Source organism: Ambystoma mexicanum, chromosome 8 (assembly GCF_040938575.1).
Source record: "Ambystoma mexicanum isolate Mex_15411 chromosome 8, UKY_AmexF1_1, whole genome shotgun sequence".
Lineage (NCBI taxonomy): Eukaryota > Metazoa > Chordata > Amphibia > Caudata > Ambystomatidae > Ambystoma > Ambystoma mexicanum.
Window position 1 is genome coordinate 1,683,381,207 of NC_090929.1, and position 14,272 is coordinate 1,683,395,478.

The 14,272-nt window shown below is 47.7% G+C and overlaps 1 protein-coding gene across 1 annotated transcript in view; it reads left to right on the forward strand.

Moving 5' to 3' along the window:
* The window catches only part of HTRA1 (HtrA serine peptidase 1), a 515,752-nt gene that overhangs the window by 470,778 nt on the left and 30,702 nt on the right, over positions 1–14,272 (forward strand). Inside the window, exon 8 of the mRNA XM_069611985.1 lies at positions 2,576–2,671. Coding sequence (XP_069468086.1) covers positions 2,576–2,671 — 96 coding nt within the window. The remainder of the gene's footprint in view (positions 1–2,575; positions 2,672–14,272) is intronic.

The following is a 14,272-nucleotide window of genomic DNA, read 5'->3' on the forward strand; positions in this document are numbered from 1 at the left end:
CATCCCTGTGCATATCCTGTATCAGCTTCTACAGTGGCATTAATGCATATCCGCCTGCTCCTCCCTGTGCATATCCTGTGTCAGCTTCTACAGTGGCATTAATGCATATCCGCCTGCTCCTCCCTGTGCATATCCTGTGGCAGCTTCTACAGTGGCATTAATGCATATCCGCCTGCTCCTCCCTATGCATATACTGTGGCAACTTCTACAGTGGCATTAATGCATATCCTCCTGCTCCCTGTGCATATCCTGTGTCAGCTTCTACAGTGGCATTAATGCATATCCGCCTGCTCCTCCCTGTGCATATCCTGTGTCAGCTTCTACAGTGGCATTAATGCATATCCGCTTGCTCCTCCCTGTGCATATCCTGTATCAGCTTCTACAGTGGGATTAATGCATATCCGCCTGCTCCTCCCTGTGCATATCCTGTGTCAGCTTCTACAGTGGCATTAATGCATATCCTCCTGCTCCCTGTGCATATCCTGTGTCAGCTTCTACAGTGGCATTAATGCATATCCGCTTGCTCCTCCCGGTGCATATCCTGTGTCAGCCTCTACAGTGGCATTAATGCATATCCGCCAGCTCCTCCCTGTGCACATCCTGTGTCAGCTTCTACAGTGGCATTAATGCATATCCACCCGCTCCTCACTATGCATATCCTATGGCAGCTTCTACAGAGGCATTAATGCATATTTGTCTGCTCCTCCATGTGCATATCCTGTGTCAGCTTCTACAGTGGCATTAATGCATATCCTCCTGCTCCATGTGCATATCCCGTGTCAGCCTCTACAGTGGCATTAATGCATATCCTCCCGCTCCATGTGCATATCCCGTGTCAGCCTCTACAGTGGCATTAATGCATATCCGCCTGCTCCTCCCTGTGCATATCCTGTGTCAGCTTCTACAGTGGCATTAATGCATATCCGCCTGCTCCTCCCTGTGCATATCCTGTGTCAGCTTCTACAGTGGCATTAATGCATATCCGCCTGCTCCCTGTGCATATCCTGTGTCAGTTTCTACAGTGGCATTAATGCATATCCGCTTGCTCCTCCCTGTGCATATCCTGTGTCAGCTTCTACAGTGGGATTAATGCATTTCCGCCTGCTCCTCCCTGTGCATATCCTGTGTCAGCTTCTACAGTGGCATTAATGCATATCCTCCTGCTCCCTGTGCATATCCTTTGTCAGCTTCTACAGTGGCATTAATGCATATTCGCTTGCTCCTCCCTGTGCATATCCTGTGTCAGCCTCTACAGTGGCATTAATGCATATCCGCCAGCTCCTCCCTGTGCGCATCCTGTGTCAGCTTCTACAGTGGCATTAATGCATATCCACCCGCTCCTCACTATGCATATCCTATGGCAGCTTCTACAGAGGCATTAATGCATATTTGTCTGCTCCTCCATGTGCATATCCTGTGTCAGCTTCTACAGTGGCATTAATGCATATCCTCCTGCTCCATGTGCATATCCCGTGTCAGCTTCTACAGTGGCATTAATGCATATCCGCCTGCTCCTCCCTGTGCATATCCCGTGTCAGCTTCTACAGTGGGATTAATGCATATCCGCCTGCTCCTCCCTGTGCATATCCCGTGTCAGCTTCTACAGTGGCATTAATGCATATCCGCCTGCTCCGCCCTGTGCATATCCTGTGTCAGCTTCTACAGTGGCATTAATGCATATCCGCCTGCTCCTCCCTGTGCATATCCTGTGTCAGCTTCTACAGTGGCATTAATGCATATCCGCTTGCTCCTCCCTGTGCATATCCTGTGTCAGCCTCTACAGTGGCATTAATGCATATCCGCCAGCTCCTCCCTGTGCACATCCTGTGTCAGCTTCTACAGTGGCATTAATGCATATCCACCTGCTCCTCCCTGTGCATATCCTGTGTCAGCTTCTACAGTGGCATTAATGCATATCCACCTGCTCCTCCCTGTGCATAGCCTGTGTCAGCTTCTACAGTGGCATTAATGCATATCCTCCTGCTCCCTGTGCATATCCTGTGTCAGCTTCTACAGTGGCATTAATGCATATCCGCTTGCTCCTCCCTGTGCATATCCTGTGTCAGCCTCTACAGTGGCATTAATGCATATCCGCCAGCTCCTCTCTGTGCACATCCTGTGTCAGCCTCTACAGTGGCATTAATGCATATCCGCCAGCTCCTCTCTGTGCACATCCTGTGTCAGCTTCTACAGTGGCATTAATGCATATCCACCCGCTCCTCACTATGCATATCCTATGGCAGCTTCTACAGAGGCATTAATGCATATTTGTCTGCTCCTCCATGTGCATATCCTGTGTCAGCTTCTACAGTGGCATTAATGCATATCCTCCTGCTCCATGTGCATATCCCGTGTCAGCTTCTACAGTGGCATTAATGCATATCTGCCTGCTCCTCTCTGTGCATATCCTGTGTCAGCTTCTACAGTGGCATTAATGCATATCCCCCTGCTCCCTGTGCATATCCCGTGTCAGCTTCTACAGTGGCATTAATGCATATCCGCCTGCTCCTCCCTATGCATATCCTGTGTCAGCTTCTACAGTGGCATTAATGCATATCCCCCTACTTTGTTGCAGCAAGGCCAAGGATCTGAAGGAGCTCCTGAAGGATTTCCCTGACGTCACATCTGGAGCCTACATCATCGAGGTCATCGCCAACACACCGGCAGCCGCGTAAGTCACTGAAGAGAGCCCCCGACCCTGACCCACTGTGTTGCCACCATGTGCTCTGTTTTACACTCATGCAGCTACTGGAACCATCATGAAGATTCCACCCCTTGCAAAACCTCCCCAACACACCCCTGATTCCCCAGCCATTTCCCCATGGATTATGGCAGCAGAGCTCAGCCTTGTGCCCCCTACACCCCCACCCTTACGTACTGCTGATGTTGATTGTCCATAGATAATTGATACATTGTCTGGGAGGCAGGAACAATTTGCAAAAGTTGCAAATGACTTAACCCCTTACGATGGATGTGTGTGTGTGTGGATTATTCATTTCATTGGTGAATCGGTGCGATGCAGGTGTATATTCCCATCAGAAACCTTTTGCACGTTCTGACCCCTCAATGCAGGATAGTAAAGTTTATTTTAATAGCAGCTATTTTGCTTGGCTGAACCATTGAACAGCAGTAGAGGTAGCCGCCGTCTTAAATACTGTGCCATGACAAATTAAATCAGTAAAGAATACTGTGCCATGAAAAATGATGAGCATCAAGAATACTGTGTCATGACAAATTACAGCCATCAAGAATGCTGTGTCACGATAAATTATGGCCATCCAGAATACTGTGCCATGAAAAATCACAGCCATCAAGAGTACTGTGCCATGACAAATTATGGCCATTGAGAATACTGTGTCATGACATATTATGTCCATCAAGAATGCCGTGTTATGTTAAAATACATAACCAGAAGGAATTATGTACCTAGATAAATACTGCCATCAGGAACACTGTGCGCTCAGTAAGAATATTGTAGCATATCAATACACTGCAGGGGAATACTGTACCTAGAAATGCTTTCCCATAGAATGATGCTCCCAGGACATTGGTCCCAGGCCATCTACAAAAAAATTGTTCCACAGAATGTGGCTTTGGATTGCTATGCAGTGGAATGAACTAATTATCATTGGTAGCTGCAGAAATAAAGACTGTCTTATGAGAGTTCTTACAACTATGCAGACAGCTTCATATCTACAGGATGGAAGCGGTGGATGCCAAGGAAGCCCACTATGTGGACCGCATAGAACATGCAGTGTCCACAAAAGGAATATTCTCTCATAGCCGGTAGGTTAGGAACCTGTCAACTCGCAGCAACAGCCTAATACCATCACAACAACTTTGCAATGGCATAACAGCCTAATCAGGTAGACAAAAAGCACATGCCTTTGGACTACAGAAAGAATCTGACCTCATTCGGACGCCAGTTCACCCCTGCACTCCTAGAGCTTTTCACCTCCTCACAGATTAGGAATTTGGGACTGGTCAGCTCTTTCAGCCAAGCCGGGCCACCAGAAGACCACTGCCCAACAGATATCTACAAAGCCCTACCACAACAACAAGACCTCGCCGAACTATCCCGGCTCTCTCATAACCGCTCCATTGAACAAGCAATCGTCCTACAAATTTTCAAGTCTGTAAACATCATACTTCACCTAGAAAAGTCAACAGCTAATGGTGCTACCCTCGCTAGCTACTGCCCAAACTCTAACCTCTCCTACTGGATGGAGTTCCTGAAGATATTCACTAATCCCACGCCATGAGGATATTCACTAATCATCGGCCACTGGAGAAACTGGAGTCTAGCAACCACCTACGCTATGAAGATATTCACTAATCATCAGCCAGTGGAAGACCTGGAGTCTAGTAACGTCCCACGCCATGAAGATATTCACTAATCATCAACCACTGGAGAACCTGGAGTCTAATAACATTCCACGCCATAAAGATATTCACTAATCATCAGCCACTGGAGAACCTGGTATCTAGTAACATCCCACGCCATGAAGATATTCACTAATCATCAGACACTGGAGAACCTGGAGTCTAGTAACATCCCACACCATGAAGATATTCACTAATCAACAGCCACTGGAGAACCTGGAGTCTAGTAACATCCCACACCATGAAGATATTCACTAATCAACAGCCACTGGAGAACCTGGAGTCTAGTAACATTCTCACACCATGAAGATATTCACTCATCATCAGCCACTGGAGAACCTGGAGTCTAGTAACATCCCACACCATCAAGGTATTCACTAATCATCCGCCACTGGAGAACATGGAGTCTAGTAACATCCTACTATGCCATGAAGATATTCACTAATCATCAGCCACTGGAGAACATGGAGTCTAGTAACATCCTACTACGCCATGAAGATATTCACTAATCATCAGCCAGTGGAGAACCTGGTATCTAGTAACATCCCACGCCATGAAGATATTCACTAATCATCAGACACTGGAGAACCTGGAGTCTAGTAACCTCCTACGCCATGAAGATTTTCAGTAATCATCAGCCACTGGAGAACCTGGAGTCTAGTAACATCCCATGCCATGAAGATATTCAGTAATCATCAGCCACTGGAGAACCTGGAGTCTAGTAACATCCCACACCATGAATATATTCACTAATCATCAGCCACTGGAGAACCTGGAGTCTAGTAACATTCTCACAACATGAAGATATTCACTAATCATCAGCCACTGGAGAACCTGGAGTCTAGTAACATCCCACACCATCAAGGTATTCACTAATCATCAGTCACTGGAGAACATGGAGTCTAGTAACATCCTACTATGCCATGAAGATATTCACTAATCATCAGCCACTGGAGAACCTGGAGTCTAGTAACATCCCACACCATCAAGGTATTCACTAATCATCAGCCACTGGAGAACCTGGAGTCTAGCAAGCACCTACGCCATGAATATATTCACTAATCATCAGCCACTGGAAGACATGGAGTCTAGTAACATCCCACGCCATGAAGATATTCACTAATCATCAGCCACTGGAGAACCTGGAGTCTAGCAACCACCTACGCCATGAAGATATTCACTAATCATCAGCCACTGGAAGACCTGGAGTCTAGTAACATCCCACGCCATGAAGACATTCACTAATCATCAACCACTGGAGAACCTGGAGTCTAGTAACATCCCACGCCATGAAGATATTCAGTAATCATCAGCCACTGGAGAACCTGGAGTCTAATAACAACCCACGCCATGAAGATATTCACTAATCATCAGACACTGGAGAACCTGGAGACTAGTAACCTCCTACGCCATGAAGATATTCACTAATCATCAGCCACTGGAGGACCTGGAGCCTAGTTACATCCCACGCCATGAAGATATTCACTAATCATCAGCCACGGGAGAACCAGCAGTCTAGTAACATCCCATGCCATGAAGATATTCATTAATCATCAGCCACTGGAGAACCTGGAGTCCAGTAACATCCCACACCATGAAGATATTCACTAATCATCATACACTGGAGAACCTGGTGTCTAGTAACATCCCACACTATGAAGATATTCACTAATCATCAGCCACTGGAGGACCTGGAGTCTAGTAACCTCATACGCCATGAAGATATTCACTAATCATCAGCCACTGGAGAACCTGGAGTCTAGTAACAGCCATGAAGATATTCACTAATCATCAGCCACTGGAGAACATGGACTCTAGTAACATCCCACGCCATCAAGGTATTCACTGATCATCAGCCACTGGAGAACCTGGAGTCTAGTAACATCCCACGCCATGAAGATATTCAGTAATCATCAGCCACTGGAGAACCTGGAGTCTAGTAACATCCCACACCATGAAGACATTCACTAATCATCAGTCACTGGAGAACCTGGAGTCTAGTAACATTCTCATTCCATGAAGATATTCACTAATGATCAGCCACTGGAGAACCTGGAGTCTAGTAACATCCCACACCATCAAGGTATTCACTAATCATCAGCCAGTGGAGAACATGGAGTCTAGTAACATCCTACTACGCCATGAAGATATTCACTAATCATCAGCCAGTGGAGAACATGGAGTCTAGTAACATCCCACGCAAGGAAGATATTCACTAATCATCAGCCACGGGAGAACCTGGAGTCTAGCAACCACCTACGCCATGAAGATATTCACTAATCATCAGCCACTGGAGGACCTGGAACTAGTAACATCCCACGCCATGAAGATCTTCACTAATCATCAACCACTGGAGAACCTGGAGTCTAGTAACATCCCACGCCATGAAGATATTCACTAATCATCAGACACTGGAGAACCTGGAGTCTAGTAACCTCCTTCGCCAAGATTGGAGGGCCCTGCACTGCCCAGGGAAGAAACCAGCAGTGGAGTAAAGCGACAAATAAAAAGTGCGCTCCTTAAAACACAAGCAGGGTCCATTCCTCCTGGCTATCCGGTTCACTGTAGCTCTGTACAGCAAGTTCGACCAGAGGAGGGAGTCCTGGCTAGCAGTTTGGCGAACTGGTTTTTCCCACCAGCTCAAGGGGAGAAGATTCCTTGCAGATCATCCCTGTCATCGAAGTTTGAAGATTTGGACCTGTAGCAGGGCTTCACCGGGAGGTTCAGTCGTGGTAAAGGTCCTCTTCTGTCAGCTTCTCTTCAGTTCTTTCGATCCAGTGGTGACTCTGCTTTCTCAGTCCCAGAGACCTGCTTGTTATGCAGTTTTCCCCCATTCACCCAGCCTGGCTGTCAATCACACAGCAGGGTGGCTGTCCCACCGGGACAGTCACCGCAGCCAATCATACCAGAGTGTGACATGGGTCTCCAAGGAGACCCTGTGCGGGGAGTCTCAACCCCCTGTCTCACATCCTGTCCCCCTCAGACATTCAGGCGCCTAAGGAGGGCTTCTGTGCAGATATTCACAAAAGGTCGGCGAACAAAGGAACCAAACCTGGTTTGGCACGCAGAGTAAAACACGAGTAAGACTTTTATAAAAAGAAATGGCGAATAAACCCAGCCAGAACCATATAAAAACGTATATGGTCCAGCGGGTTTAAGTTCGAGGCTACCAAGATAGCCTAAAACAATACCAATTCTATTTAAAATAACCGCGGTAGGAAAAATATGGTAGATACCACTGCCACCAGCCAAGTCTTAATGAAAAGGGAACAAAACAATGTTCCATGAGAAACAGACAAAAAGGGATAAGTATAACCCTTTCCAGAACTCTGTGTAAGATAGTTTGTACTGGGTCTGTGAGTTTAAAAAGACTAATAAAGTCAATGGCAACTTTACATGTTCTGGGAGACAGTAGTAAGCCCCAGAAAATGGAGTCAGAGTTGGGAAGTCTGAAAAAGACAACCCTGTGTTACTGCAATGAAGGTGCTGTGTAACACACAGTAAAAAGATGATGCCTATGGGGTAGGTGAGGCTTCACAGTCTATGAACACAAAAATGTTAAACACACACAGCAAAACACATGCAAGCGTGGGAAAAAAGGCTCACACTCTTACCAGGTGAAAAAAATAAATCCTAGAAATCCAGCAAAGCTGCTGAGGGACTCAGTAGGTAAGGGAAATTAGCCATTCTGGAAAATTATCCCTAACACTCTCCCCTCCCCCCGAGACTAAGGGACAGGAGGATTTAATCCACTCCTGGATGAATCTCTTCACTCTAGTCGGTTACAAAAATCCTAGAGTGACCATCAGCATTTTGGTGGTGTCATCCTGCTCTGTGCTCAATGGTGAAATCAAACCCTTGCAGGCAGATTGACTATTTTAGATGTTTTGGGTTTTCCCCTTTTATTTGCATTAACCATCTCAAGGGTTGGTGGTCAGTTTGAATCACAGAAGTAGGTCCATACAAGTATGGTCTAAACTTCTTCAAAGACCACACAATGGCAAAACATTCACGCTCTATGGTTGCCCTCCTTGTTTCTGGTTCCTTCAGTTTCTTACTGAGGAAGAAAATGGGGTGCTCCCTACCTTTCTCATCCAGTTGACTAAAGACTGCACCTATACCTGTATTGGATGCATCTGTCTGCACAATGAAGGGTTGGTGATAATCAGGAGCTCTTAGGACTGGAGCTTGACGAAGGGCTTTCTTCAGGCTTTCAAAGGCTTAAGTGCACTCCTCATTCCATCTAACCTTTTTAGGGAATTTTGGAAAGCGGATTACATTCAAGGGAGAAGCTATGGTCCCATAGTTTTTTGGGTTTTTTTAGCAATTTTTATTTTTAAACCACAAACACACCAAACATTATAACTTTTTAGGACGTACATAATCAATGACCAAGTATCACATTATACAGTGTCGCCCTCCGTCCTTTCCCCTTCCTCCCCCCGAGCTCGAGCCATCTCAGCTACATCATCTATGTGAGCATTTCCGGGAGTCTCAGTGCTTGTTGCCCCATCTAAGTCTTCTATATCATGATTGACCTGGTGGGGGTCAGCCATCGAGGTCACCAGCTGCCTCCAGGCTATCAGGGGACCCACTTCCTCCTCTCCCCCTTTGGTGACAGCTTCAAACCATACCGCGGTTTCTGCTTCCACCCATCTCAAGAGATCTGCCCACCATATCTCCACCCTGGGCCTGTGGGCCGCTTTCCAACACATTGCAATTCTGCCTTTGGCCAAAATATAGGCCAGGTCCTTGATCTTACTGATATGCTTTGAATGATGCGGACTGGAGAAGTTCCCAAGCATGCAAGCCCAGGCAGACCCTATGTCCAGTGCCACTCCCCCACCTGTCATTTTCATCTTTATTTCCTCCCAGAATCTATGCACCTCAGGGCAAGCCCAGAACATGTGTAATATCCCTGCCTCCTCCTCTCCGCACCTGGGGCATTTTTGTATAGCCGGGCCTCCAAACCTAGCTATTCTACTGGGAGTCAGATAAGCCCTATGGGTGACATACAACTGAATCTGTTGGAGTCTCGCATTCCGGGACACCTTTTTATGGTACCTTTGGACTCTATCCCATTGTCCCTCTGTCATGGATTCCCCAACCTCCTCCTCCCAATCCCGTCTCAATTTGAGCAGCTCCATCCCTGTCTTCACCCCCAGGAGCTCGTATATCCTTGATATTTCATGTCCACCCTCCGAGACATACATCGTTTCTAGGGAGGCATCGGGTTCTTCCTCTAGCACCGTCTCAGGCCACCTCTCTTTCACCCGTTTCATGAGCCTGGTATAGGTAATGAATTGGCCCCTATGCACCCCTGTCTCCTCCTGCAGCCTCTGGAATCCCAACGCCTCCCCTTCCTGCCATATGTCTCCAAGGGTGGCCAATCCCACTGGTTCCCAGTATCTGCGGATTGCTTCAAACAATTGAGAGTCGTCCCCGCACAGCACCGCCAGCGGGGCCTGCAGAGAAAGCGGATCTGGGTCACCCACCGTTTTCCATGTCCTGCGACAGACTTCCCAGCCCAGCCTCAATAATCTCCCCATCCTTGCTATTCTAGTTTTCTGCAGCCATACTGTCTCCCTCAAAAAGTAAGGAGCCAATTCACCTTGCAAAAGCCTAGCTTGTGCTGAGTCTTCCACAGACAACCACCAAGACACATACAACAGCTGTCCCGCTAGGTAATACAGCTCAAAATTCGGTAGGTTTATGCCCCCCTTATCACATGTGTTCTGTAGTTTACACAGGGCCCCCCTGTTCCTGGAGTTACCCCATATGAAGCCCTGCACACGCTATTAAGTTTCACAGAAAAGCGTTTAGGGATCAAGTACGGGACATTAACAAAAAAGTGCAAGAGTCTGGGCAGGACCACCATTTTGAGCAAAGCTGCTCTCCCCATCATGGCTAGGGGTAATCTGGACCAGAACACCATGCTATTCTTAACTCCCTCCATCGCTTTCTCTGTGTTATGTTTGTGTTCCGTCTCTATTTTGTGGTAAACATTCACTCCCAAATACTTAATGTCTTGGTCTGCCAAGGTATCTCCAAGACTGGTAGCCTCTCCAGAGGGATATTCTTGTACCTTCCCAGGGGGAACAAACTAGACTTACCAGGGTTCACCGATATGCCCGAGAGGGTAGCGTAACGATCCATTACCTCCAGTATATATTGCAGGTTCTCCTCCGGGTAGCGCAAGTAGAGGAGCACATCATCTGCATACAATGATATCAGGTGTGTGCCTCCTGTTGTGTGGATCCCTACCTCCCCTTATTGTTGCCGCAGGCATATTGCCAGCGGCTCTAATGCCAAGATGTATAACATGGGTGACCAGGGGCATCCCTGTCTGGTCCCCCTACTAAGTTGCCATTTATCTGATATTGTCGTTCCTGTTTTAACTCTCGCCATCGGGGTACTATATAGCATCTGGACCCATCTAATATATCCTGGTCCCATCCCGTATCCTTTCAGAGTCGCTTTCAACCACGGCCACCGCACTGAATCAAAAGCTTTGACCGTGTCCAGCGACACTATAGCCAGCTCGTCGGAGTCTCCCTCAATTTGGTCAATGATGTGGTGTAGCCTCCTGTGGTTATCTGTGATATTTCTACTGGGGACATAAACCGTTTGATCTGGGTGTATCAACTTACCAATTACCCTCTTTAACCTATTGGCCAGCACAGCCGCGAGTATCTTGCTGTCCTGATTGAGCATAGACAAGGGCCTATAAGATCCGCATTCTGCCTCCGGTTTGCCTGGTTTTAGGAGCGGGATGATCACTGCCTCGCGAAGGGACGCCGGCAGTTCCCCCCGTTCATAGGCCTCATTAAACATGGCCAGCAGCGGCTGGAGTAGCTCCTGCTTATACGTTTTATAAAACTCACTGGGTAACCCGTCCGACCCGGGCGCTTTACATGTAGGCAGGTGTTGGATCACCGCCTACAGTTCGTCCACGGTGATGGGGGCATCTAGGTCTGCTCGTTCTAGATCATCTAAGGTGGGCAGTCCTATATCATCTATCGTATCCACAATTTCTTGGCTCATATCCTCCCCTGTGTAAAACTTGAGGAACTCCTCATTTACCCCTTCCTGGGTATTATGGATTTGACCTACTTTGTCCCTGACCTCTCTGATCATTGAGCGGGGGTTCTCGTTCTTGTATAACCAGGCCAATAGCCTCCCCGGCTTATCCCCCCCTGCATGCAGCCTCTCAGTATATTTCTTATAGTTTAGTTTGCATAGTCTGTCTCAAAGTTCGCTACAAGCTACCTGTAAGCCTTTTATTTTATTGCTGTTCGCCCGGGTGGTCCCCACATTTTGTATCAAGCCCTCTAGCTCTCTTTCCGTTTCTTGCAGTTCCCCCTCAACACCCCCTAGAAGCCCTTTGGATTTGGATATAGCTACTCCACGCACCACTACCTTAAATGCCTCTCAAACTGTCCCCACAGAACGCACACTACCCGTGTTAATTTCAAAGTATTCCTCGATGGCCTCCCTCAAATCCTCTCGGAAGCCTGCATCCTGTAGAGCCTCAGTTCTGAGCCTCCACGTCGGGATCGGCGCTCTAAGGGATTGATGTCGCCACTCTATGACCAAAGGCGAATGGTCAGAGAGTACCCGGGCCTTGTATTCCGCCCCCACCATTTCTCCCACTATCCCGGCAGATGCAAACACATAATCCAGCCTTGTATGCAGGTCATGCGGCGCTGTATAATGCGAGTATTGCCTAACCCCTGGGTGTAGTCTTCTCCACACATCTTCTAGGCCAAGGTCCATCAACAGTGTCCTCAGTGCTTTAGCGGCTGGCGCCGGCTTTTCTAATTCATCATCTGACCTATCTAACCTGGGGTTCAGAGTGCAATTAAAGTCCCCTCCCCACACCATCTCGCCACCCACCAGGGGGCTGATTTTACTATATAAAGACCTAATATATGCTGTTGTGTCATGGTTAGGGGCATACAAGTTTATAATATGCACTTCTCTGTTATCCAGAAGTCCTGCCACCACCACCATTCTGCCTTCTGGGTCTATCGTTCAGCTAAGCAGTTGAAATGGCACATGCGGTGCCACCCATGTAATCATCCCTCTTGCATATGCCGAGTATGGGGCCCCTATGACATTACCCCTCCATTTTCTCTTGACCACCTCCAACTTCTCCTTGGTGCGATGGGTTTCCTGTAGCAGAGCAATGTCAATCCGCAGCCTCTTAAGGTACATCATCACCTTATTACGTTTGAGATAGCTATTAAGGCCCCGCACATTCCAGGTCACAAGTCTGAGGTTACCCGATGCCATTGATTTGTTCGACATTTCCATGTAGGCTCATACATAAACTAAAACTAAAACTCCCCAAAACTAAATACACCACAAACATATCTAAATACACACCAAACTCCCCACCTCCCTCCCCTCCCCCCACCCGTCCCTGCCCCAACACTACCCTGCCTAACTGTTTCCCAGCTCCATTCCTGGATCTCAGGCACCCCCTCATCTAGCCGTGTCTAGCACAAACCTATGCCCAGGGCTCAGTAGGGTGAAGCCGCCTTAATGGCCGCTTGACTATTAGTTCCCGGGGTAGGTTGCCTCCATCCTGTCACTCCTACTGCTGATTTACTGCGCTTACGCTAATACCATATAGCTACCAATTACATTTTACCCACTATATTCCAGTCCATGTCCAGCACCAGGCCCGAATACTATCCAATGTTCAGCCGATAGCACTCTCCCAGATAACCCGGATCACCCTCCGACTTACCCACTCAATGTCCATGGCACAAGATCTTCAGTTATCATGCTCCCGTCGGTCACGATCCGCTTCTTGTTCTGGGCAACCCTGTAGGTCCAGCCATGTCACCACATCCTCCAGAGAGTCGAAAAAGAGTACTCTGCTCTTGTGTAATACCTTCACCATTGCGGGGTACAGAAGCATGTACTTGATGCCTGCTGCACGCAGCCTCCTCTTAACAGCCATGTAGCTGTATCTCTGCCTCTGCACCAGCATCGTGTAATCCGGGTATGCCGTGATGTAGGTGGATGCTCTTTCTATCGTTCTGCCTTCACGAAAATATTCCAGGATCTTCTCCCTGTCTCTGTAGTTCAAGATCCTCGCGATGATCGGTCTCGGTGGAGCCCCAGGTCGTGGTTTCCTCATTAAGGCGCGATGCGCCCGCTCCACCGTGAACCCTTGCGAAAGCTTGTCTGCTCCAATCTCCTGGAGAATCATGTTCTCCATGGTCCCATAGTTCTCTATGAAATTCCTGTAGTACCCAGGGAGACCTAGGAAGGCTCTCACTTGGGTTTGAGTAGTCGGGGTGGCCCAGTTTTGTACAGCTTGTACTTGCTAGGTAATGGTCTTATTTCACCTCCTACTACCTCATGACCAAGGTAGACCTCTTTGCTTTGACCAATTTGACTTTTGCTTGCCTTTATGGTCGGATGGGCCTGCTCAACAGCCTGCAAAAACATATCCTACGTGATCAACATGTTCTTTCCAAGTAGGGCTGAACACTGCAATGTCACCCAAGTATGCCATGCAGAAGTCCTCCATCGCATTCAGAACTTGATTAACCATCCTTTGGAATGTAGCAGGTGCATTCTTTAATCCAAAAGGCATGACCTTAAACTGGTAGACGCCTGCTGGGGTTGAGAATGCAGTTTGTTTTCTCCTTGGCATGGTCTGTCAGGGCTATTTGCCAATAACCTGACGTCAGATCAAATGTACTGAGGTACTTGGCTGAACCAAGTCTATCCACCAGTTCATCTGTCCTTGGCAAAGGATGGGCATCAGTCTTGGTGACTGCCTTTAGAGCTCTATAGTCCACACAGAATCTGAACTCTTTGGATCCTGCCTTTGGTACTAGAACAACTGGATTAGACCATGGACTTGTAG